Source organism: Vidua chalybeata, chromosome 2 (assembly GCF_026979565.1).
Source record: "Vidua chalybeata isolate OUT-0048 chromosome 2, bVidCha1 merged haplotype, whole genome shotgun sequence".
NCBI lineage: Eukaryota > Metazoa > Chordata > Aves > Passeriformes > Viduidae > Vidua > Vidua chalybeata.
The window spans coordinates 6,805,046-6,831,652 of record NC_071531.1 but is presented as its reverse complement, the minus strand read 5'-3'; the positions used below and the strand labels follow the sequence as shown (position 1 = coordinate 6,831,652).

At 43.1% G+C, this 26,607-nt stretch overlaps 2 protein-coding genes across 4 annotated transcripts in view; one reads left to right on the top strand and one right to left on the bottom strand.

Moving 5' to 3' along the window:
- Window positions 1–11,471, top strand: part of LOC128784299 (amine oxidase [flavin-containing] A-like) — a 34,136-nt gene extending 22,665 nt beyond the window's left edge. For both annotated transcript variants that reach the window (XM_053935771.1, XM_053935772.1), the window contains exons 7-15: window positions 1,521–1,670; window positions 2,638–2,797; window positions 4,055–4,151; window positions 5,467–5,520; window positions 6,478–6,535; window positions 6,960–7,057; window positions 8,219–8,330; window positions 9,623–9,685; window positions 10,160–11,471. In XM_053935771.1, the coding sequence (XP_053791746.1) occupies window positions 1,521–1,670; window positions 2,638–2,797; window positions 4,055–4,151; window positions 5,467–5,520; window positions 6,478–6,535; window positions 6,960–7,057; window positions 8,219–8,330; window positions 9,623–9,685; window positions 10,160–10,315 (948 nt within the window). In that variant the 3' untranslated portion in view covers window positions 10,316–11,471. The remainder of the gene's footprint in view (window positions 1–1,520; window positions 1,671–2,637; window positions 2,798–4,054; window positions 4,152–5,466; window positions 5,521–6,477; window positions 6,536–6,959; window positions 7,058–8,218; window positions 8,331–9,622; window positions 9,686–10,159) is intronic.
- An 8,995-nt stretch (window positions 11,472–20,466) lies between these two features.
- MAOB (monoamine oxidase B) overlaps window positions 20,467–26,607 on the bottom strand; it is a 50,200-nt gene continuing 44,059 nt past the window's right edge. For both annotated transcript variants that reach the window (XM_053935746.1, XM_053935747.1), the window contains exons 14-16: window positions 25,228–25,290; window positions 24,656–24,817; window positions 20,467–21,994 (exon numbers count right to left, since the gene is read on the bottom strand). In XM_053935746.1, coding sequence (XP_053791721.1) covers window positions 24,662–24,817; window positions 25,228–25,290 — 219 coding nt within the window. In that variant the 3' untranslated portion in view covers window positions 20,467–21,994; window positions 24,656–24,661. The remainder of the gene's footprint in view (window positions 21,995–24,655; window positions 24,818–25,227; window positions 25,291–26,607) is intronic.

Below are 26,607 nucleotides of genomic sequence, written 5' to 3'. Positions count from 1 at the left end.
AATGTCTCATTTCCTTCCTCCTCTCTTGAAACTCTAATGAGCAAGTGCAGTGTTGTACCCTGCAAAACCCTGCAATTAATGAAAAGATGAGAGTATGTGGCACCAGAGAGAAACGTGTTCTCATGGGGTGATACAGCCCTGTCAACTAACCCTGTTTAATGAAGGACTTCATTAGCTAAGATGTGGAATAAATTGGGACTATTTAAACAATTGGGGGTTTTCTGCATTCACTTCAGCTCAGTTCTGTTGTTGCACTTGTGTTGCTTTTTTGCCAATTTATTTTCTATGGGTTATTTGGCACATTTGAATGTTTACAAGAGTTCAGAACAAGTGTACTTCAGAGTGAAATGTGGATGTTTCTTTGGTGTTGAAGCCTTTAATGACAGGAGTTGGAAGTAAATAGCAGAAGGCCCTTTCTTTCTTGGGTCAGCTCACATAGCAACAGTTTCCATCAACATCTGTCCATTGTGGTAAGAGTAGACAATCACGTGTCAGGAAGGATGTAAGCAGTGCTGATGCTGTCCTGTGGTAGGAGACAGACCTGACTAAGAGCCTTCCTCCTCAGGAGCCCCTCAGTCATGTTTGCTGTCCCACATTAGCAGCTGCTAGATGTTGCAGCAAGAGTTAAAAATAAAATTAATCCCAAGATACTCATAGCTGAAGGAAACCTGGAGAAGGGAAAGCTACCTGGGAAGAGCATTTCCTTTTCTTTGTAGCTGGATGGGAAAAGCTGTCTTTGTTCATACCATGCTTCCTTCTTCTCTCACCCCAATCAATTCTAGTTGAGCAAAAGCACTAAGGGTTTCTGTCTTAGTGGCCCTTCTAAGTCTTATAAAACCTGCTTGGGCAGCCATTTCAGTCTTTCAGTACAAAACTTTATGGATCCTTTCCTCCCTGCCAGTACCAGCATCTTACAGGTAAGTGAGCTGCTTTACCTCCCACTGGTGGCTGGTAGATGAAAGAGGTTTTAGTGCTTCCCCTGACCCTCTGCATGGACATTGTTGGGAAATGTATGTCACAGATTGTGCTTTTTTCCTGGTAGCACTGTCTTTGTGCCTTCCCAGGAAGACACAGGGAGGAAGCTCATTACCTTGAGACCAGACTCAGTTAAAGATGTTGCTTCTGGGCTGGCACAGTATTTCACTGTACAGTTGATTACTTTGTCACACTGAGGGTTTTGGTGGCACCATGGTGGGTAAAATACTCAGAACATGTTTTGAATGAAGTGATATGTTTATTTTCGCTAGAAAGCCTGCATTATATGTGCATGTTCTCTAGGCTTAAAGAGTCTTTAAGCCAGGTCATTGGGGAAGCCATTGCAAAAGTGGTTTAGTCAGTAATCACCACTGAGCTCAGGTTTATGTTCTAGCTGTTCTGAAAGTCTGGGTGTCTTTATGAACCCTTAGGACTTGAAGATTTGGCCTGCAATTTCGTTATGGTGAGCAGAAGTCATATTCAATGTCATTGTGATTAATGCTGATGATTTTTTGTCTGTGTTTCTTTCCTCTTTGTTGTTTTAGGAGAGGAAGTTCAAAGGGGGTTCCGGTCAGATATCAGAGAAAATAATGGAACGCCTCAAAGGCAGAGTTAAACTGGAGAGACCTGTGATCAGTATCGATCAGACAAGTGATAATGTCCTTGTGGAGACTCTAAACCATGAGATATATGAGGTAATTCAATCAGAATAAAAGTAGAGTATGCATTTAGTAGGGGAATATATCTGCTGTATCTCTTAGCCAGCTATAATCAGGAAATACCCATTTGTGTGTGTCTGTTTCTTGGACTATGCTGACACTCCATGGAACCTGCTTTACAGATTTATTTATGACTGGCTCTCTTCTTGGTGTTCTGCTACTTGGTTTCTGTCATTACTCTGACTTCTCTGCCTTAACTTTCTATATCTTCATATATTTTTATGTTTTAGTTCTGCATTGAGACCACTTCAAAGGAAGGAAAAATAACCTTCCTGTTAGTGTCTAAGTTTGTGGTTTGCAGCACAGGAGAAAAAAAAAAAAAAAAAACATTTCAAACACCTTTAGTAAGATTTTGCCTCTGTACTGTGGTGCTTTGAAATGCTCCATCAGCACACAATGACCCACAATGGCACCCATGGGGCAACAGCAGCCCCACCAATCTGAGAGCACCTGAGAGCAGCAATGTTGTGATATGGGGTCACCCTACAGAGTCCTGCACTGCTCCAGTCAGACCCAGGGCCTGTGAGAGGGATGGAGCACATTCAGGAAAGCTGGAATCACCATTAGTATTCCTTGTCCTGAAGCAGCATCCCGTGAATGTGCACAAATGTGATATTTTGTTTAGTATCTTATAATTGGGACAAATGTGGGTCATATTTTCCTGGAGATGATAAAGGCAGTTTTACCCAGGCCATAGGATGTCTCTTGTCCCATTTCCCACCTGTCTCCAGCCAAGTTTCAACTCTGGTCTGTTTTTTCCAGCTCCATGTTTCTGAAATGGCAGAATTACTTTTGTCACATGGAAATCTGTGTGTGGGAAAGCCACCTAGGGTCAGGAGAGGGAAAGCTGTTAGCAGCTATTAAGAGTGTCTCTCAAACACTGTCCTGTGGGTTGAGCTCGCGGGGAGGCAGTGCCTTGTGCTGACTTTGTTCTACATTTCAGGGCAAGTACGTGATCAGTGCCATCCCTCCAATCCTGACAACGAAGATTCATTACAAACCAGAGCTGCCACCAAACAGAAACCAGTTAATTCAGCGTTTGCCTATGGGGAGTGTCATAAAAACCATGATGTACTACAGGGAAGCCTTCTGGAGGAGGAAGGGTAGGTGGGGAAAGCAGAGGACTTGGGAAACAGCAAATTTTGAAGTTCTGCTGTCTAACAATCAGGGAATAAATCCAAGAGAGGGTTAAATGTGCAAAACCCCAAAATCAAACATTCAGAAAAGTGAAAAGTAAAGCTCCTTAGAAAGGAGAAATCTTTCTCTCAGCTTGAGTGCATGCCTTGTCCCAAAGATGAGTCCAGACCCAAACTGGATCCCAAATCTCACAGCAGTTGGCTCAGGTGGGATAACCAAGAGAACAAGCAATGTTTCCCTGGGAAAACCTTGCTGAAACCTGCAGAGCACAGAAGCATCAGCTTCCCTGCAGCATCAGCTTCCTTCTCCTGCCAGGGACAGTTATGTCAGCCAAAGAGAATTTACAGCAGATGACAAGTAGAGCTTAAGGTGTAAGCAAGACCTTTCCCTGATTTTAATCTTCTGTTCTGCAGACTTGATATCTCAGAGGACTGGGAAAAGTAGGTTAGCTTTTTGTTTAGCTCAAGATTTTTTTTTCCATGCTGTAATATCTTGTTTTTCTCAGCTGTAACTGATACTATTTTCAGAATTATTTGTATGAATAGATTAGTTCCACTTTCTTCCTAACAGTATTGAGAGTGGTAAGAATAATTCCTTATCAAAGTAATATAATTTTTGCATGTTTCAGTGCATGAACTGGCCATTGAGATTAGGCAGGAATACAGTCAGATGTGTACATTGTCCTCTAGATGAGATTTTTTGCATGCACATCTGAAACATGTCCTGATGTGATCCTAGATTAGTCAGCCCATGTCTCTGCTGCATTACTGTTATGGAACACCATTCCTAACAATCTTATCACCAGCAAAATCAAAATATTATAGATTTGAGCTTGCAGTGATCAGATGTAATTACACTGGGTTTTGTTTTGGTCAAAGTTACTCGTGGAATGAATCACCATAATTATGACTGCATCCATTTATTTTTAATGTTTATTCTCTCCAAAATAGAAAGCCAAAGGGACTTGCAGCAATCCACAGAAATTCCTTGTTAGCTAAGAATAGAATTTTAAAGATTTTTACAAGTCTGTGTACACAATTTCCCAGAGTTACAGAGAAGAGAGAAACTGTTACAGAGGCACTTCAGACACGTAGGTATTATTGGTAATAACAGAAATACTGTACAATTCCTTTTATGGATAATTTTCCTTGCTCATTACTAGCAGAAACAGTGATCATCAACATGTTTCTCTAACAATCATCTTGGGGTTTCTTTCCCCTTAGGTTATTGTGGTTCCTTTGTCATTGAGGATGAAGAGTCTCCAATTGGAATAACCATAGATGACACAAAACCTGATGGAACTTTCCCTGCCATTATGGGGTAAAAGCTGCTAGCCCGTACTCACAGATGTGTATTTCTTCTTGTAAGAGTTATTGGGAGCAGGAGGGAGAGGGGAAATGACCAGGTTACATCAGTGTTTCCCACTTCCACAGTTTGCACAGATGGAGGACTGCACTTCTGCCAAGCCTCTTGTGCCTCTCTAGTCCATATAAACTTTCTGGTGAAGGTTCTGCTACAAACAGCCTAAGGATCCCAAACACCAAGGATGTGGTTGGGAAGGAGTTGCTGAATTCAGCAGTCTTTTTTAAGCACTCAGTTCACATTTGTTTTTTTGCTCTGGAGTAGATTTAGAAATAAATCCCTCTCTTACCTATCTGTTTGAGCCTGTATTTGGCTTATGTTGGGCTTTTATGTTTAGTGCCTGGTCCAAAATGACAGAGCAATTGTCCAAGAAATCTTTATTTGTCTCCTCTCCCCACTGAGCTGAGGCAAGACAAGGAACATCAGCTGCTGGAGCAGGGAGGCAGCTGTGCAGTGAAAAAAAATCAAGATTCTGTAGAAACTGACAAGTAAAACTGTTACAGTGTGGACAAACAGGTGGGAAAATACATGACAGCTTTTAAAACAGCTGAAACCAAATGAACAAACAATCTTTACAAGTGTTTCCACCACAACCTGAGGTGAGACTGCCAAAAGAGGCCAATATAAACGTCAGGCAACTACTCCTTAAGTGTCTGTCAGGGAAAGCTCACCACTTCTACTGAACTGTACATGTTTATGGGCATGTTCAAGGCTTAAAAGCTTCCATGACCTACCTGAGAGCAGCAGGCCTCCTCCAAACCCCATATGGCAAAGCTTTCTTTCTCCTCATGGATTTCTTTGACTTTCTAAAAGAGTGTAGGAACATACTTCATTCCCTGGATATCTCCACTAGGGTCAGATGAACTAATTGTCAAATCTGATTCCTTCAAGATGAATAAATATTAATCCTAGTTCTTGCAGGAGTGATCCATGACACTGTGCAGTGCCTGTCAGAGCAGCAGGCTGCCATCACTTACTAACACCAAGTGACATAGGGAGCTGCCTGCTGGACTTCAAAAGCTTAATAAAGCTCAGAATTTCAGATCAGACCTAAATAGGGAATGCACACTCTCCCTTTCAGTTAACTCTGCAGGTTACCCTGCATGGGCTTTTTCACCTGATGTCATGGTTTGACCTGTAATTATTTAATGTTGATGGCAAACATGAAGCTCATTACCAGTAAAGTGCTTTGCCAATCCTTTTTAGAGTCATTTTGAGCAAGAGCCTGCAAATCAGCTGGGGTGATGTGCATATACCTTATTTTTGTTTTCAGTTTCATCCTTTCCAGAAAGGCTATCAAACTGGCCCATCTCAGCAAGGAAGAGAGGTAAGAGTTCAGAAGCTGTAGATATTCAGAAACAAATTGTTTCTCTGGGATGCTTCCCCACAGGAATGTGTATGAATATGTGTGTGAATATGTGTGTGAATATGTGTGTGAATGTGCACATTTATTCATGCTCAGTGCAACTACCAACACTGGAAATTGGGGCAGAAATTGAGATTTTAGCATAAACAGGCTGAGACACTAAAGCTAATATTCATCCAGTTGTGTATATTTCTAAATTTCCAAGTCCTACCCACTCTTCCATGCTATGATTTACAAATTCTGGGTCTCTGTGTGAATGAAGAAGATTTTTCCAACCATGTTCCCAGACTACATCTCCACTGAATGATGCTTTAACCCAGGGATACAGCAGTGCTGACATGTCTCCTTTTGTGTCTCCTTCAGATTCAGACTGAGTGATATAAAATTTTTAAATTTCTATGTTTATAAAAGAATGGTTTCCCCATTAGTCAGTGAAATGAACAAACAGTACTTTCTAAATGTGAATTTTGGTACTGTGCAAGTGAAAGGGGAGCTCTGCTTAGGAATGTGAGCAGTGTTCTTCAGCTCATATTTTATTCCCAGCTATAGTAAATCTGTAGGGATTTAATTGATTTATATTGCTTTTCTTCTGGTCTTACACCAGCGAACATGAGAATGAATTGGCTCTGCATCCTAAAATAGCTGTACAAAGATTTATTTTTTTAGAGCTCATTGCCAAAATCAACCCTCATTTCCCATTCCCTGGGTCCATTTTAGATGTAACTTTTAGGCATCAGCATTTGAAATATGTATATTAAGATAAGAACTTGAAATCTGACTTAAAAACAAAGCCTAACCCAACTTTCTTTCCAATGTGTTGCAGTAAGTTTGGTTTTTTTTTAATAAGAAAAATGAGAGTGGAGAGGTTCCCTCCACACACATTCTTTTTTTTCTGACTCTGATTTTATTTTCACATAGGAAAAAGAAGATCAGTGAGGCATATGCCAAGGCACTGGGGATGAAAGAGGCTTTACAAGTAAGGAATTAATGCCTGGTTTTGCCTCTGTTGTACAATAATGTTTCTCCTTTGTTCTGGATGATGAGGGCAAAGTTTCTGGCACCTAAAATGTTTACCTAAAATTGAATGTTGGGCCATGCAATCTATATTCCCAAAGGGAGGGGAGGACTGAGTACAAGAAGAAAAGAACTGCCAGTCTCACCCTGCACAAGAAAAGAGAAGGCAGTGCATGTGTTTATTTGTCCTGTCATGTGCCCATGGGAGACTGGTGTTTCTGTAAAAGCACAAAAATTTGTTTTGTGCAGATGGATAGCATTAGCCAGATGACACAGCACTCCTTTGTCAGGTATTCTTAGCCTGTTATCCCCCTCTTCAAAAGAAATATGTTCTTTATTTCCAATTTCTCTGTCAGTCTCACTGTTTTCTCTGTTGAAATTCACAGCCTGTGCATTATGAAGAGAAGGACTGGGCCATGGAGCAATATTCAGGGGGCTGCTACACAGCCTACTTCCCACCAGGCATAATGCATTCCTATGGAAGGTAAAACAGAGAATGTTTTGCTTTCTAATTCACATTGCTTAGCTCATGTACAATGCTATTCCTTATGCAACACACCCATGGCATATTTACAATATTAGGGGAACTTCAACCCTCTTTCCACTCCCCTACTCCTCAGCTAACAAGGATCTTGCTATTTGCAGTAAGAGCAGAGTTTCTCTTGTGGCTTTTAAGGAAATGAGGCACGGTCACAAAGGGACCTGCTAAAGCCACAAAACTTCTCCCCTCTGGATTATTTACAGTAGTTTGTGCTATGCAGTATTTGCAATGGATTCCTCTGGTGACCCCAAGCCCTTGAGGACACACATCTTGGACAGATGAAGAGTCTCCACTGACTGTGTAGGTGGAGCATCAGGTTCAGGAGAAGCCCAGGAGCTCCTCAACGTGTCCATGGGCTTACACCCTGCCTGAGCCCGGGTCACGTGGGGAGGAGTTGTTCCATGTACAGTCTCCTCTTGTCATTTATCCAAACACTTGGGCAGTGATGGGTGAGGTGTCTGGCCCGGGGAAGCTGCTGCCAAGCAGACAGGGAAAACCCAGTGGGGGATTAGATGGGAGCCCTTACACCAGCCACATTCCCAGTGGGAGAGGGAGCTCAGTACCTACAGCTGGATTGGCTGGAATGCTTGTGCAGCACTGCAGGGCTGAGGGACTGGCTTTATGACCCTGTGGGGGGAGTGCAGCCCCCTGAATGCCAGGCCTTCAGCAGCCAGGCAAGTCCAGCCTCCAAGCAGAAGCTGATATTGGTGATCTAGCACTGCGGAAACATCATCCACATCCCACTGTAATGGCAGGATAACAGCAAAGCTGCCATGCAGAAGACACAAATCTATCAGCTGCACTGCATTGCTGGAGGCTGTTAGGATTATCCCTTACCCCAGCACTAAAATAAGGCCTGTATTACTTTGTATGGAAGCTGGGAACACTGATTTGTGCCTTAGGTTTTTCTCTCTCTCAGATCTTGAATTTTGTGTGCAGAAGCAAGCAGGTGGTCCTGCAGGGACAGCTTATTGCACCTCAGCCCAGGTCTGCAGGGATTCTGGAGAGCTGAAGCCAGGTGCTCCATCCAAGCCATAAATTGCTTTCAGAAGGATCACCACCTTCCTGCCACTTGTCACCTGACATTCTCCACTTGTTTTGAAGGATCATTCGCCAGCCTGTTGACAGAATCTACTTTGCTGGCACGGAGACAGCGACCCAGTGGAGCGGATACATGGAGGGGGCCGTGCAGGCAGGAGAGAGAGCAGCCAGAGAGGTACAGACCACTGCTCTGCTTTCAACATCTCTATCAAAAGGCTACAAAGGATTAATTACAGCTTGGAGAATCTGATTTAGTGCAAAGGCTGCTAGAATTGACAGGGAGGGATCCCAAAAAACAGCGTGCCCAAATTATTTTTTTTTAATTATTTTATTAGTTATTGAATAAAGTGAAGCCAAGAATCTCAACCAAATCAGAATATTACTGAACTGGAGACTTAAAATAAGGCTTATGCCATGTACTGCATGTCTAGAGGAAAAAAAACCCCAACCTGATGCTGCTTGTAAATACACTACCTTGGTTTCTAACAAATTAATCACTGCATGTTTTAAAACTAGTCTAAGTAATTTCAAATGCTCACAGCTATTTCCTGTGCAGAAATCTGAAAATCTGAACATTTTTCTCATTTTTGATCTATCCCTTCTGCTTCTCCTTCTACAGGACACTCCTGTTAGCTGAGCTTTATGGAATTGTGATGTGCAGCTCTGATAATGTCTAAATCTCCTCAGAATGACACACGTTGGGCTGGGTTCCCAGTCACAGTGAAATCCCTTTACAACAATCTGGAGGGAGGGGAAAAAAGCATTAAAGGGTACACACTATAATTACAACTGCTGCATGGCAAAGCCACAGAGTTGTTATTTAAAGGAAAATCAGTCTTTTACTTCCATTTGACAGAATGTAATTTTCATATAATGCTCTATAATCTTTATTATTTGTTTTGTTTCAAGTCACCTAATTTCTCTTTTCTCCATGCCTGTGAGCAGTAGTTACAAAGACAGTGAACTGTCTTCTGGAGGCATTCATTTGCCCCCCAAAATCCCCGTGATTCTTACAATCAATTTATTCTCAAGAAAAATCCTTGATGAGCTTTGTACTGCTGAATAGGCAAAGGAGGGCTCCATAATTCTATGCTGTGAGAGCCTCAGGGTTGCATCTCTCATGTTTCTATATCCCAGAAGCATCACTCCTAACAGGTTTTGTGTCCCAAGTGCATGGCTGTAACCTCACCTTGGTATTTCTCAAACTGCCTTGAGAAAATCTTTTTTACTTTTACTCAAAAAAAAAAAAAAAAATCCAAACCTAAAAACATCCCACAGAAATATTTAGAGAAACTCTAGTAGAAATCACCATACATTTTCTGGTTCAAGACACTTTCAGCTAGTCATAGCTGAAAAGGTGACACCTTTTATCAATGTCACCTTGCTCTGACTTCCTCTGTTTCTCCAAAGCTGGAAGTATTGTGGGTTATAATTTTTTCATGTGGTACAAATAATTTTTTCTTCTAGGTACTGCACAGTATGGGGAAGATCTCCAAGAGTGAAATTTGGATGCCAGAGCCAGAGTCAAAGGTAAGCCAGAGCATCACTGTTACTCAGTCAGGCACAGACCCCTCAGTCAGGTGTATCCCTGTTTCAGTGATTCCTATGCACCCTGCTCCCAGGCAAGCCTTTAGTCACCTCACATGCTGATGGCTTGTGACTTTTCCAAGGAATATTGTTACCCATGTCTGAAGGGTGGATAACTAAGAGCCAAGCACACTGATCTCAGAACCTGGGGGACTGAAAAATGCAGCCTAATTCTGCCCAGTCCCAGGACATGGTTTAAAGCCAAATAGAACGTCATTCCAGCCACAAGTAACTCCATCTTCACTGTCCTGTGGCTGTTCAGGATGACAGAAAACACATCTCTCAGCCATGACTCTTCTTCCCTGCATGACCTGGTCCTTGGGAAATAGCTGTGACCTCTCCAGCCTCATGGTTTGCCACCTGTGCTCATGTGGTGAGGGGGCACACTGCAGAGTCACCATCTCCTCTCTCCCCCAGGATGTCCCAGCCCGACCATTCCCCACCACCTTCTGGGAGAGGAACCTGCCCTCGGCGCCGGGGCTGCTGTGCCTGCTGAGCTGCACCCTGTGTCTCACCTCCGTGGCTGCCGCGGGGCTCTTGGTCTGTAAAAAGGGACTTGTCACCCGAAACTAGCGGGGACCACGCGCCCAGTGGAAGCTGCACACCCCCTCTCCTCCCCTTTTACCAGATGAGTGTTATTTTGGAGTAAAGTGGCATGGACAGCTGGAAAGAGCAAGAGTTATTCTCCTTGTGATTTTTCTTTTTCGTCTCATAATTAATGCATCGAATCTACTGCAGTTGCTACCAGCTAAACAGAAATAAATCAGCTGTGGGGGCATTCTTCAAATTTGTCCATTTTTTTTTTGGTTGGACATGATAATATCAATGATATTATCATACTTATATTGCCTTGCCTAAGACAGGTAAGGCAAAATGCAGATCACACCTTTTCTGAGTTGCAAAGAGGTCTCGGAGAATGCTTTTGTTTCCACTCAGTGTTTTATTTTTCACCACACAAGATAGTAAATGCCCTCATGCATTCCCCTCAGTCAGCAGCTCAGAACATCCGAGGTTGTTTCTATACCATCCCCACTGCACAGAAGAGATTAGCATGCCAATCAGTCGTAGAATTGCCAAATTAATTTTCAAATGCATTTGATTAATTATTAATCATCGCAACGTGAAACTTAACCCCGAGCTGGATGAAAGGAGATAATTAGCACGAGGCACTGAACAGGGAGAGAGGAGACATGGCTGGACTTCATCCTGCCCACTGCCAAGGAAACATCTGTGCACATCTGCTCTGCAGGGTGCCTGCCCTGAGAGCATCCATGCAGCCCAGCCTTGTGCTGTGGCAGCACACTAACATAAATTAGCAAAGTTAAATTCCCCTGACTTGCAGCAGGTGCTGGCTGTTATTTTCCAAATGGCAGCAGCTTCCTTGTTCCCTGTCCATTTGCTGCCCCTCATTTTGCTGCTAATCCGTAGCCCCTTCTTCTAATAAGGAGAAATGTATTTGAGGCTCGAATTACTGCCTTGTAAATTACAGTAATTGGATGCATCTGCCTGTTCCGCTCTTATTATGTACATGATACACTTAAAAATAATCACTTTAGTGTTTTACTGAAGTCTGGAATGTATGTTTCACAATGTACCATCATTATGTGGTCTTTTTGCCATGAATTTTGAGCGTTGTACATGTTCATGAACTCAGCTGTCGTTCAACATGGGTGAAATGTGCCTTTCAATAGTCCTGAAACCTTGATCTTCTTATAAACTTTTCTTCAGATTCTGTCTTGCTTGATTTTTTGTGAGTTACATGAATTGCTGATTGGCTCCCTGCTGAATGTGCTCTCCCCAGCTCCAGCCATTCTGAGCAGGGATTCCTGCACACAAGGACTACCCTGTACATGCAACCTGGCACAGGGAGGGAGCACAGGCTGCTGAGCCTTTTGTGGTGTGAAACAGTTCTACACTGCCACATGCTTCCCCCAGGGGGACATTTCCACCACCTGAGAAATACTGCCTGTACCTGTTCAAAAATAATTTATCCATAGGTGTAATTGTAGCAATTAGAGACATTCATTTTCAGGCTTACTTTAGACTTGACATCCGAACTTCTGTGTGCACATACAAGAGGGACCCCAAATCATCTGCAATACACCCATGAGCCAACACTGTCCAGCTGCACTTTTCACCTTATCTGTGCACATTTCTATTGAAATTATTTTGGGGTTTGAAATACCAGTGCAATTCAGCTGAATTAATCTCAGACTGTTAAACAGGGCCAGGTACAACGTTGCCCCCTTCCCAGGGAAAGGCACGTCTCACTGCTGTGGGATTGGCAGGCAGCAAGTGAAATGAAAGAGATTGATTAAAATTGGCATTTCTGAAACTCCTGCAGCTCCCAGGCACCAGGCTGCTGCAGAGAAAGGGCAGCATTTGTCAGAGATTATAGACCAGTTCCCATCCTGCTTTAATGCCCTTTCTGACCATCAGACCAATTTCCCTGTTTAAACATTAAACATTTAGCTTAAATATTAAACAGCCAGGCATCTTTCTTAAACCAATTTTGAAACAGAATGGGACCAAGTTTATTACCACTGACAACTCCCCAAGTGAGCTGCTGCTGATATTAAAGCTGTGAGATCAAGCACCAGGGAGAAGCAGCTATTTCTTTCGAGGACCAAGCAGAGCCCTCACCCAGGCTGGGGAATGGGAAAGCCTTTGGACACCATCCTTAACCAGGGGTGCTCAGTGCCCCAGTTTTTGGAGGAAGAGCTTTGCACTCCCTTGGCAGAAGTGGGAAATGTTCTGTCCTCTTTGAATACAGGGTGAGATGGGAGAGGCCGAGGTCCACATCAAGTCCTTCAGCACCAGTGTGGGAACCAAATTGCATTGACACCCCTGGGAAACGACCAGGTGAGAGACCTTAGGGAAAAGACCTTAGGTGAAAGAGCTGCTGGAAGGAAAACAAAGACCAGAGCAAGCACTGGCAGAAGGAGAAAAATAACCCTTAATGCTCCATAGTAGCAGTGAAAAAAGAAACACCACTGAGCACATAGATCAGGCAGTCCAAAACAAGCAAGCAGGGATGATATATGTGAGAAGATCTTCCTCTCTTTAATCAAGTTGCTGGGTTTGCTTACAGATAGCACAGCAGCTTTGCCCAAGCCCTGGGGATGGAAAAACACTCCTGTGAGACTCTCCCTCCTCCTTTCTGGCCTGCTCCCCTTGGCTGCAGCTCTTGCCTGCAAAGGGTGACATGGTTGTTCTCCCCTAGCTGCCATCAACCAGCCCATGGGGACAGGGACCCTGAAACAGGGTGAGCTGCTAGGTCAGCTAGAGCTGGATGGGCAGGAGGTGCAGGAGAAGAGCCACTGGATTATTTTCAGCACCATCAGCCCAGCAAGGCTTTCCTTCCCTCATTTCCTCCCAGCCCACAACCTCCTGCATGGGAACTGACAGCCTGAACCCCTCTGGTTGGGAACTACTGTGTGACAAGTCTGGGAAGGGGCCACCACCCCAAGGAAGCAGTGCCATGTTGCACGGGCTCCATGTTTTGGAGCAGTGAATGTGGATGTCCCCCAGGGACACAGTGGGCCTCCAGTCATGCTTCTTGTGTGGGACAAGGGGGAGGTCTGATCAGACACACCCAGGTTGCTAAAGAGGTATATCCAGCTTCAAAATGGTGAGGGACAGGATGCCCAGAGAGCTGGGGCATGCCCCATTCCTGGAAATGTTCAAGGTTTTCCCGGATGGAGCCCCAAGCAGCTTGTTTTTAATCAAAGGGAATTGGAATGGGATGATCTTTAAGGTCCCCTCCAACCTGTTCTTTATGGTCCCTTCCATTCTATTACTATGTGAAAATCTATTCTGGGGAAGCAAGAGGTTGCTGCCTTCATTTGGTCTCTTTGCTAGTCCTTCACCAACAATACTTTTTAATTCACAGTTGATTCAACCCCCAGGATTGTACTTGATCTCTTTTCCTAGGATCAAACATACTCCCCAGCTACTGGCAAAATTAGCATTATGTATTTGAACAAAAACACCAGCCAGGGTGATGTGCCAACACAGTCTGACACATCTCAACATCCAGCTTTCCCACCAGTTGGTTCCCATGTCCCAATGACCAGGTTCTGATGCCAGACAGCAAGGGCTGTCCTCAGCCAGAAACCATGCTGGGGTCAAGCTGGGGACTGGTTTTATGCTCTCTGCACAGAGTTCAGCTCCCAGCTCCTAACATAGAAAAAGAGACAAACCAGAGAGTCCTCTACTGTGAAACATGGCAATAGTCAGTCAGTTCTCTTCCTTGTGGGCTGTTGCACCCCTGCAAAAGTTGCTTTTCACGCACACACAGAGAAAGGAAATTTCATCTTGGTGAAAATCCAGGAGGGGAAATCAAATGTGCTCTTTGTGAGTGAACTGTAACTTTTTCTTTTCCCACTCAGCTCCTGCATTTGGCAAAAAATGCTTTGGGCTCCAGCTGCAGTTCCTATTCTGCTCTTTATTTGTAGTGCTTGGCTTTCCAGGTCCTGGTCCTTGTTCCTTGCTCTCTTTGTTTTGTTTTTCCTGTGGTTTTTTTTGGGTTGTTTTTTTTTTTTTTTTTTTTTTTGAGTCATCTTACATAACAGAGACAGGATAACCCAGGACATATAGAAGCAGGGAAAAAAGTTTCCCAAGCAAGAGCCCATTACAGATGAGAGGAGAGGGAAGCTTTAGCAGTGGTGCTGGCACCTTGCTGGGTGCCAGAGGAGATCAGCAGTGCCTTCAAGCCACACATCTGTTCTTCCAGAGCAGGGATGTGGTGTTCCCTGGCCTATAATGAACAGATCAGACAGGGGCATGAATTTGCACTGTCTCTAACCTTACCAAGCACAAGAAAATATGAGAGATGCCCTTTGCTGTCTGTATCTTCCTACAGTTCTTCTTTATAAAATATGCTTGCCACTCACAGGACAAGAGGGCAGCTGCCACTTGAGATGAGATTGAAAATGAAGCAAAGGATGTAATTATTGCTTGTGTTGGCATTTGGACTTCCATGACCAGATCACTCACTTGAAAACTCCTTGGATTATAGCTTGAGCCCCATCATTTTCATCAAAACCTTGGTAAAATCCAGGACACCTGGCTGAATTCCAAAAGGCAGAGGCTGGCATTTGCAGAGGGCTTCTGTCAGCAGACATCAGCTGCAGGCAGCTGAGCTGAAACACAGCCAGCTCAGCAGCATGGCTGAAATAAAGGCTGTCATCTTCTGGGCTACCTCATAGCAGTATTTTATCAGCTCCCAAAAAAATATGTGTCAGGAGCTTCATACTTTGGTTTGCAGAAAGGTCTGTGTGGGCATTTCTGCACTGGTGTTCACCCTTCCTATTGAACTCTGGAAGAGAAGCACACTAAAGGAAAATGATGCAAGTCCCCAGCTTTAAGCATAAGTTCTCACCCATCTCCAATGGCTCTGATGTGCCACACTGGAGGAAGCAGAGAAAGGCAGGCTCCATCCCTGCAGCCTCTGCCTCCTGGCCCTGGCCAGTCCCTGGCAGAAATCAGGGCAGTGAAATGGCCAAGGCACCAAGCCCTGCCAGCACTGCAAAACTTCCTCCAAAGGGCAACTCGAGTCCTGTCTCCTGCTTGGCAGCATAAAGGAGCTGGAAGAAAAGTGTGAGCACAGATCCTAAATACACCTAGGCATTCCCCTTCTCAAAGAAGGGAGTTTCTGTGGGGGCAATTTGCTTTGCAGAGATGGATAGAGGTGCTGGCTCAAATATGCACACTCTGAAAAATGGCTCTGGCCAAACTCCATCTCATAAAGAATTATTGGGAAATAATATAGTTTCTAATTTAGTTAAATAGTCTTGTTCCACTTTGGACTGAATTGGCAAGTGGAGGCTGGAATAATGTCTTCCCTTGATTTTGATGAAGTACAAGCATGCATTTCAATTGTTTAAGATAATGACTGCACAGCCCAATGGGACACCTCCCTGCCTCAGACCTGGAATAGAAGTTTCTACATCTGAAATTATAATGTAATTTCTGCTAAATGCAACACTGCTGTGCAAAGTGTTTTCTTACAGCTTGGAGCATATGCAAATTGGGCACCGCCTGAGGGCTGACAAGGATGCCTCTGTGCATTATTGATATGTTTCCTTTTCCCTGCTCCCTGCCAGCCAACACCAGAGCATATTCAAGAGCAGTGTTAAATCCCAGTAGGCAGAGGGGCAAACAGAGCCACTTGACAAACCAAATCATCCAAAGCCTGGTGTTTCTGCTGGGTACCACTTCCTCAAGTGCTTCTTGGAGTCTCTGCTGCTGTAGGGAAATGGGACCCAGAGACACTCCCCCTCTCAAAGATGCTGCTAAAGTTCCATGACATTATGCCCTCGGGCAGATGAGGCTGGTCTGTGTTTGCTCAGCCCCTTTCTGCTGTAGGTCAGATGAATGGATCACTTAGATTTGGATGAGGATTTTTCCCCCCCACAAAGCTGGAGGGATGGTGGGAAGGAGTCTACAGAACCTTAGATGTCAGAGTAAACAGAGCTGGATGGATATGGATTATTTTGTTAGGGCTGTTCTGCTAAGAAAGGATTAGAAACATTGCTATCAGAAAACTCACTGTGCACACAGCAAAAAAACAGCCCTGGAAGAAAGCTAATACCTTTTGCTTCTAAGAAACAGCATCTCACCTTCTGTCAAAACACAGGGTGAGACCAGCTTGGACTCAAAACAACTTGGTTTGCCTCTTTCAGCAGTGCCAGGAAGAATGGAGAACTGAGATGAGCCAGCATGGCACTGGGTACAGTCCCAGAGGATGCAGCAGTGTGTGTTTCACAGGTATTTTGGTAACAGAAAAGACATGGCCTGCTGGAGTGGGCCCAGGGGAGGGTCACTAATGGTCCTGATGACAGGACTGGGGCACCTCCCCCATAACAACAGGCTGAGAGAACTGAGGGTGTTCAGCCTGGGGAAGAGAAGGCTCTGGGGAGACATCAGAGAACCTTCCAGTACCTAAAAGGGTTGGAAAGGGACTTTTTAGCAAGGCTTGTTGTGATAGAACAACAGGGTTAATAAAAGAAGATAGATTTAGATTAGATATAAGGTAAAACTAGGGAACTGGTTGCCCAGAGAAGTTGTAGATTACCCATTCCTGGAAACATTCAAGGCCAGGCTGGATGGGGCTCTGAGCACCCTGGTCAAGTTGAAAATGTCCTTGCCCATGGCAGGGTGTTTGGGCTAGGTGACCTAGAAAGATCCCTTTTCTACATCCCCTCCAACCCAAACTATTCTATGATTTTTTTTTAATTATTTTTTGAGCTTTTTCTAGCCTAGCTTCAGAATAGCTTATTGCTACTGACTGTACAAATCATGCACACTAAAATCAACTTACAAAGCCTCTTACTCAGGTGTATTTTTTTACAGCTTATCTTGGCACTCAGCTGCTAACTGAAGGCTTTTCTAGCAAACTCTGCTAATATTATGACTAGAATATCATGACTCTGTTTCCAGTGATAAACAAATTCATCTATAGCCTGCCTGGGTAAAGGACAGCTGTGTATTAACACATTTTTATGTGCAGCTACCTATTAACATGCAACGTGTTCGATTTACAGAGCCCACATCATCCCTGGTGCATTTCTTCAAAGCTGAATGCCCCAAGAAGTACCTAATTGCCATCAGCAGTTGGTAGAAGCTGCCTAGTTTGGTACCCAAAGATTATCTGTGCCACAGGGCAAGGCTGGTTTAGGACATGTTTCCCTTGGGCCTCTGGAAGAGCTGCCTCCTATTGGGGCAGCAGCTGGAGGCTGAACAAGGTGCTCTCGAATGTCCGAGAGGCACAAGGCAACCGAGTTTTAGTTGCCCTCTAGGTGGGTAAATATGTGCTCTTTGCAGGAAAAGTGAGATGCAAATAAATTCCATCCAATATTTGAATTTCAAAATCCCATCCATCCCTCCTACATGGACACAGAGAAAGTCCTACAGTACCTGCATGGGTTCAAACAGCAGATAAGGATGAGGACCCCCTTCCACACCCACACCACAGAGCAGGGCCAACCTGAGAAAAAAATGTGTCTTTTTTCCAGCAGATAACAAACTGTACTTTGGTTCCACCATCTGAGGCCTATCCTTCTTGGATTTTTATTTTTTTCTGAGGCAGTTCCACAGGCTCATGAGTTTCAGGGAGAATTTATCATGTCTTGACCCAGAAGACAAAACTCATCAGTCCCTCCAACATTTTGGGATCTGCTCCAGATGAGCAATTGGTATAATTACACAACAAGACAAGAAGAAAAAATTATCCTCAGCTCTTGAAGTAGCACTGAGTTTTGCATGATTTAGCCAAATAATTTGCACACACATCCTATCCCCTTCTAAACAATGAGTGGGATTTCTAATTGGTTTCTTGGGAAATCATAATTGTATCTTTTATAGATGTTAAACAAAATGGATTTCTTCTCTAATAATCTGTCCACATTAATTTTCTGTATGCTGGACTGATGGAAATAATGAAGCACCCCTTGGCTGACACAGTCTCTGTGAAATGCACACTGAAGCTTTGTAAATAACTATGTTAATACCATCTCAGTTATGTCCGCTGGGATGCTCCAGGATATGTCTGAACAAAGGGTTTGAAAGGTAGGTCAAATCTGACTCCACTTTCCACTCCTCACCTCTGTGAATCACATATTTAACTATTTAAGAATTATCATTAAAACCCACATCCATCACACAACCTGCACTCACATCAACAAAACCAATCAAACAAAGCAAGAGAAAAATTCCCCACACAAAAATCAAGATAACATCATCACAACACAGAACAAAAATTTGCAATTCACACAAAATCCACCCCTTGTGCCTTCACCACAGTTACAGCAAAAATTCACCATGGACATTCTACTCTCTAACATTGTTCAGTCCATGTTTTGCCCAAATATCCCCAGTTACCATCCTTATCTCAAAATCCTTATGATCCCAGGTTTCAGTACCAAAAACATCTGGATGCCAGGCACCCACCAAAGTCACTCTGTCACTCTCCTCCTCAACTGGACAGAGGAGAGAAAATATAACAAATGGTTCATGAGTCAAGATAGGACAGGGAGAGATTACTCATCAAATATCATCATGGCCAAAACAGGCTGAGCTTGGGGATAGTAATTGAATTTATTAGCAACAAAATCAGAGCAGGATAACGAGAAGTAAAAATAAATTGCAAAAACAGCTTCCTCCCATCCCTCCCTCCTTCCCAGCTCTCCCTCCTCCCCCCAGTGGCACAGAGAGATGGGGAATGGGGTTATGGTCAGTTCATCACATGTTGCTCCTGCCACTGCTCAGGGAGAGGAGCCCTTCCCCTGCTCCAATGTGGGACCCCTCCCATGGGAGACAGCTCTCCATGAGCTTCTGCAATGTGAGTCCCTCCCACATGCAACAGTTCTCCATAAATTGCTCCAACATGGGCCACAGTTCCACAGGGTCAGTCCTTCAGGCACTGCCTGCTCCAATGTGGGTCCCCCACAGGGTCACAAGTCCTGCCAGGAAACCTGCTCCAGGGTGGGCTCCTCTCTTCCTGGGCTCCCATGGGTTCACAGCCTCCTCTCAGCATCCCCGTGCCCCATTTTTGGTCTCCTCCACGGGCTGCAGGTGATCTCTGCATCCCTGTGCCCTCCTGGGCTGCAGGGGCACAGCTGCCTCACCAGGGTCTCACCATGGGCTGCAGGGAATCCCAGCCCCTGGAGCAGCTCCTGCCCCTCCCTCTGCACTGCCCTTGGTGTCTGCAGGGCTCTTCCTCTCACACATTCTCACCCTGCTCTCCTCTGCCTGTAGTTACATCTGCACTATAGCTTTTTTTCCTTCTTAGATTTGTTATCCCAGAGGTGTTACCACCTTTTCTAACCCGCCCAGCCCTGGCCAGCAGCGGGTCCCTCCTGGAGCTGTCAGGGATTGGATCTGCTGCACATGGGGGAAGCTTCCAGAAGCTTCTCAGAGAAGCCCCCCTCTGTAGCCCCCTTGCTTCCTAAACCAGTCCATACAAACCCACACAGCAGCAGTGTTTTAGAGGCATAACCAGTTGCTGGCTGCTTTGAGGGCTGTGAAACGCATTGCTGATTCTGACACGTTTCTTAGGGAACAGATGCTTTCGAGAGTGTGGGAAGGATTAGTTGAGGGTGTTTGCTTTCATTGTATTTGTGCTCCTTTATGACTTGTAATGCTGAAAGTTAAGCCTATACAAAGAGCACTGCACACTTCAGATGTTTCTCACATGGATGGTTACACTTCCTCCAGTATTCATGGCCAACAGTTTTGTGCAACACAGGTCCCTTCCCCAGAGCAAATTTGTTCTTCAGTTCCATTATCTCACTAGCACTGACACTGAGCCAGTAGATGAAATTAAGTGATTTTGGTCCCTCTTTTCTTCTAGGGTTTTTATGTTTACATCGCACAGTATGTGTTACAAGGTCTGTTTCTTATGTTCAGTTTGAGCCACCTGCCCTATAATAGTAAAAACTAATTCTTAAGTGTAAGAGAGTTGGTCATCTATACTACTACCAAATGTGGTTTGATTTTTTTTAATTGTGTATTTAAGGAGTTGAGTGGGATTTTTGCACTGTTTTGGGTAGGTTTGTATTTTTTTATATGCTCCTTTTCTTTACAGAGTTTTCTTTACTAGAATAAGCTGAAGTTACCCTACAGATTTCAGTGCGAAATGCAAAATACTGTGTCAGTAAGTAATACCACCACAACCAAGTCAAAAGGGGCTTCCACAAAAGAAAAGCCTCAAACAACACATGTGACATGACAATATTTATTGATTCTAATTAAGGTTAAAAAAATTTCACAGATGTCAGATAAAAATATCTGCAGAGCCTATTTAAAAGAGAGCTGAAGAGGGAAACCAAGGGAGACAGTCACCACAGAGGCACTTTAGAAAATGCTACAGTTATAAAAGGCACAAATTCATCACACACACAGCATATATATTCCTGCAAAGTGAAGTCACTCTTTTTAAATTTTTTTTTTTTTCCCAAAACACAGAGGCAGGCACCACTGAGCACTGACCTGCACAGGACCACAGCAGACACGCTATAAGCGGCAGTCTATGACAACGCCTAAACGAATTCACTGGAGAGACACTTGGAAAGCCAGGCTGCTTTGGCTGTCTCATTTTTACACTCTGTTCTTCAACAGAAGGAAGATCAGGGTGGTCTTAAGGTGGTGGAGACAGGAGAGGGAATGTTAGTTCATTTGAAGATAGGTCAGGTTTATTTGTGAATGTTTGTCACCTGTGATTTGAGGGGGTTTGCTTCTTGCCCAAGAGCAGTGGCAGGCCTGTTATTTAATCTTGATTCCCTAGTACTTCTGGAGGTCATACAATTCCTTCTTCCTCAAAAAGACTACCTTTTCATGTCTCAAAAAAGGGGAAAAAAATTTAAAATTTCTGGACATCTGTAAAGCCTACTTCAGTGAAACAACAGTCCCACTATGGACATAAAAAGATTTCTTTAAGCCCCATAGTTTCTTGTCCAGGCCATAGGTTCCAGTGATGGACAATGCTCAGAGAGGAGTTTAATTACTTGATTAATGTCTTCATATTGAGAGCAGATGTGCTATTTGGAATCAAGAGCTGCACTGGGGTAAAAATGCACAAATTAAAGGGAAGACAAGGGGGTACCTCAGATTGCTCACATCCTTGTTATTGTTGAGTAGTTTGTACAATTAGATTTCAAGTACTTTGGTTAACACAGATTTTTATGCCAGGACCCTTCATTCCTTGCAATGTACAGTGGCTATCAGAACAGTGTACAAGAAAGTAAATTTTTTTTTTTTGAACTCTTATGAGCATTACAAAATATGCATGGTAACACAGTTCAGTTTGTAATAGACAAATACCATTATTTCCATGGTTGTTCCTATAGTACATTTTACAAAGCTGGTAAACTCTTGGAACTTTCATGATAGCAGTTGTCTCATCAAATGTGTCAATAAATTAAGAATACAGCACGACTGGTTATCCATTAAAACAGACTTCATTCCTCTCTTCAAAGGGTTGGCATGAATTTCAATTTCAAAAATGTAAGCCAGTGCTAACAGTTCCCTCTAGCCACAGGGAAGCAGCTTGATTCTCTACCTCCATTTGTCAATTCCCTCATCATGCTGGCATCCATGTACACAAGGTACCACGTATTCCTTTTGTGTGGAAATGCTGAGAAAACAGTGGCAAATCCTTTTTTAACCTCATAGTAGTGGTAAGGTCCACAGCACAATCATAGCAAGACATGGCTGTAAAGATAGAAAGAGCTTTCCAAAAGCTTTGGCAGTCTGCAAGGAAGAAGACAGATTTTAGTGTTACTACAAATGTCACAATTCAGACCTCCCAGCTCCAACCAGATTTGATTAGAAATCTCAGGGAATCAAAATTTTATTTTAAATAAATTATTGTGAATAAATCCCTGTCTCACCTACTTTAGTTGTGGAAGAATAAGATGAGAAATGCTTTGTGGGATTGTTTTGTTGTTTTTTTTTTTCCTATTTTTCTTTCGCATTGGAATTAAGAATAAGAAAGGTTTATAAGTACAGAAACTTTTCAATATTTTTTTTAATTGGCAAATCTCATGAAAAGCTTAAGTTATGATTCAGTTCAGTTTTAACTACCTAATTTCTGGTTTTGATTGGAATTTCTGCCCCTGTGGCACACAACATGATCTTGTTAAACTGGGAAAAACTTCTGCCAGGTTCAGGAGCAAAGAAGAAAGAAATATATTTTGGATGTGAATAAAACCAATTTATCCTCATTAGTTTCATGAATTTTGTCCTGTTTAGAGAACGTGGAATATTTCTAGGGCAGAAGCAGGACCTGAATTCCAAACAGTTTTGGCAGAAAAATCATCTGCAAATGCAGCAGCTCTTTATATGTAACGTATGTATTCACTGTCTAGCACTTACAAATATTGGGGTCAGGACTTCAAAAATGTCTTCCCAAATTTAGGTTCCTGTGTTTATTTCTGGCCTGAGAATTGTGTGCATTGCCAAAGCTCTGAACTTCCCATTCAGCTTTCAGTTCCTAATTCATGCAGTAAATAAATCACAGGGAGAGAAAGCCACGTAGAAGCTCTCTGCAGTAGGCAAATGTCCCAGCAAATTAGAGCTTGATGTGATACAGCCAGAGAGGCCATATGCACACTGCTGCACTCTTCTTCTGCCTTAAAGATCTTTATGCCTGAAAAGTTCCCCCATGCATTTTAAAAGGCTGTTATGAGGCTATTCATTTGTGATAAAATCCAAGCTGCTGCTACAAGATGATGTTTAACAGGCACATCAAGTTAAAAAGAACAAAACCTAAGGGCCAGAAAGCGAGGTACTGCTCACAAATATTACAGCTTTCCAAGCAGCTCAGTACATTTCCATGGGACTATTTGGAGAACAAAGTACTGCTCTACACAAGATGCTAAGATCAGATGCTAGCCCAAAAATTCTGCCTGAGACTGGTGATACAGCTCCTCCACCGTCTGCTCACACCAGTTGCTGAAGTTATTGTTGTACTTCCCTCCATGCCTCTTTACTGCAATCCAGTATTTTTTACATATAAATTGCTACTCGTTGAAGGGAAGAGTGCAGCAAACAGGCTCTGAAAAATTCCAGACATCTCCAACTTCATGTGCACCAGATCCTGTTCTCAGCCATACCTGTGTGTCTCCCCGTTTCATCTTGTGCACAGGTAACACAGCAGAAATATCTAGAACAAGGTACCAACATGCTGACAAGTAGGCACTGAGGTTTTGGTGGGTGGATTTTTTTTTTTTTTACTTCTCCCCCACCCCTGCATACTGCCTTCTTTCTATCTTCTCTTTTTTCATTGTTTTTTTTTTTTTTTTAACAGTACCAAGCTGTGGGGAGCAGAAGCATTTGCATGCATTTGCATGAGAATCCACAGTTCTCTTTGATCTCACTATCATTTAGACCCCTTATTAGTTATCAAAAGTGCATAGTCAATGCTACACAGCACAGCAGGCAGAAGTGGAAGTGCTAGTCCCATCAATATGATTGTTAGGAAAGACCAAAATTCTGAATCAGCAAATCTGTGTTCAGCATGAAGCAAGAGTTTGGGGGCAGATAAGTTGGAGGGGTTTTTGTTTTGTTTGATTTTTATTTTGCTTGTTTAATGCTAACACTACATTTTCAAGCCCATTGTGCCCTAGCAGGCAAGAGACAGCCTCAAGGTGCTCACAGGGACAGACTCCACTGGACAGGAGTTCTGCTGTGCCAGGCAGCTGTGAACACATCTGGGGAGCCTGAAATTCCACCACATTGCCAAACACAACAGAACTTTTGTCCTTTAGTTCACAGTAGGACATATATGCCACTGGAAATGCCAGCATCCTGTGGCTGCCCTTGCAAAGTTTAGATGGATAAATTTAGCCTGGCTTGTCCCTTAGGTACTCCCTGGGCTCTGGACATCTAGGTAAGAAATAAAAACACTGTTTCTTACCAGTAATTTGCATGAACTATCTGATTACTCTGTAAGCTGTGGATTTCTTTTCTCAGTCTGCCCCACAGGAAGGCAGAGATCCCTTGTTCACAACTAGAGATTTTGTTGTACAGTACAGTACAAATAGGGCCTGTGGAGACTTGGGGTTCAGGGTCTGGTTCGACATTAAGAGTAAAACCAACCAGAAATCTCATCAGAATAGGCTTCAGAGAGGTATTTTGTCACTTCTGTTCTGAGATCTGGATCAAAACCTCAAGGTGATAACGCTTGGTACCCCAGAAATTCAACAACCAAAAAGTTATTGCTAGAAGTAGGCCTGGACCCTAGGGGTTCTTTTTCAATATGGATCTCTTTACTATATCCCTTCTCTATTGCCTATTTTCTCTACTGTTTTCACCTCTTCCTCAGATTTTGGAGACAGAAAAGTACATGACAAAATAAAACCTCTGAAAAAAAAGAAAAAATCCCTCAATTGTGAGGCATTGGGTTGGCACCTTTTTTCAGTTTCGAACCAGGAGTCCCTTTTTGTAGGCAAATAACCCAGCTGCAGCCACAGAAGTGAAGAAAGTGGAAAACCCGATCAGCTTTAGCAGTCCTGGCACAGATGGCAAGTTCCTCTCCCAGAAGGTTGTAGTGATGGGCAAAGCTGGCACATCCTGTGGGGAGAACATCCATTATCCACATACCATCTCCACTGTGAGGAGGGATATAAATCAAGAGATTCTTGCAGCAGGAACAGAGCTGGGTTGAAGCAGTAATATCTTATCAAGAAGCAGTATATCCAGATTTTCTGCTCAGTTAAAGGGAAGAACACACACACATGGAAAAGATTTGCAGCCCAGTTAAGAACTGCAGCTCTTTCCAATCCTGCCTTACAAGCTTGTCAGATGGGCTTCTATCCTCTTCCTTTTTTAGGGAAGGGACATTTTGGTGAATAAGGGGAAGTTTATTGTGGATTTGTTTCAGTGAACTTATATAAAAAGAGACAAAGAAATTTATCTTATCAGCAAAACAGCAGAAAAAACCCTCAATCCATTTTATCTACATAAATACTTAAAATACTTACAACTGATTCAGGTTCTGGCTTCCAAATTTCACTGTCTGGGATTTTCCTCATAGCAAACAGTATCTGAAAATAAAAAACATTCTCAATAAGTACCATTGATTCTTCAAGACAGAAAAAAAAAAAAAAGCTGGCTTCAACTGTTGTTTAAAAATGGCATGATGACTGAGCACATAAATCAAATCAATGTATTCAAATTTTAGAAGAAAACTCAACCTTTTAACACTTATTTCTGGGGAGGGCTGATATTTTATAAGACACTCCTCCTAGCAGAACACAGAAACAGAAAAATCTCTTTATGCTTAGTTAGTCTATGCAAGATACTGGAATTTGGCCAGTCCCAGGGGAGCAGGATAATGTGATTATGACTAAGAGTTAAGCAGACACTCATGGCAAAGTGAGGCATGAAGACACCAGCTACAAGTAACAGCTTGTTTTGCAAATTTTATCATGATGTAGGAAGAGGAACAGCATCCTAGGAGTGATGACAGACCACTACTTTCAGCCAGAGAAAAGCAAAACTAAAACAAAAACCTTTGCAATGAGGAAGATCCCGTTCAAAGTATCAAAGATAGCAGAGATCAGTAGGATAGCAAAGACTGTTTGAAATTATGTGCAGGCAAGCCAGCAAGATTAGCTTCTTCTACAGTGAAATAAAATTGAGATGGTGATGATAATGTTTTCTCTATTCCAGGCACTTGTAAATTTAAGATTTAACATCTTTTACAAGGGGCTTTTAGTGTAGATAAGATTCATGGACAATGTCAACCCTTCAATGCAGGAGAGTGAGAAGCACTGAATTTTCAACACATTTTCCTTTCATAAGTAAATACGGAAAGGAAAACATCAAAATTTTTACCAGTCAAGTGCACCTATCTAGTCCTCTGCTGAGGAGGCTCTGCTGTAATGTCCTTATCTTAGAGAGGTCATGAGACTTCTGGATCTTTTCAGTATCACCTTAGGTATAACTTTCTCAAATGGGATAATTTATGAACAATTGATCTCTGTCTCTTGGGGCAGGAGCATGGGCTAGATGAACTCTCCACATTCCTTCCAGGACAATTTGTGTTCCTTGACTAGTTTTTAGCCACAAGGTTCCCTTCACCTCATAAAACAAAGATTAAATTACTTTTGCTGCTCCATAAACTGTAATGTTCCTGAAAATTGGGAATTCTGGGGGAATTGGCATTTTCTCAGAAGAAGAATATCTAAGTCCTTGTTTAGTGACTCTGTGTTACAGCTGTCTCAGTGGAACTTCACAGTGTTGGAAACATTGAGGAAGGGCCTGGCTTGGTGTGCAGAGCTGCAAGACTGAGCTGTTCCCATGCTCTAACAGCCAAGATCTCTCAGTATGATGATTAACAGATCTGGGAGAAAAATGAC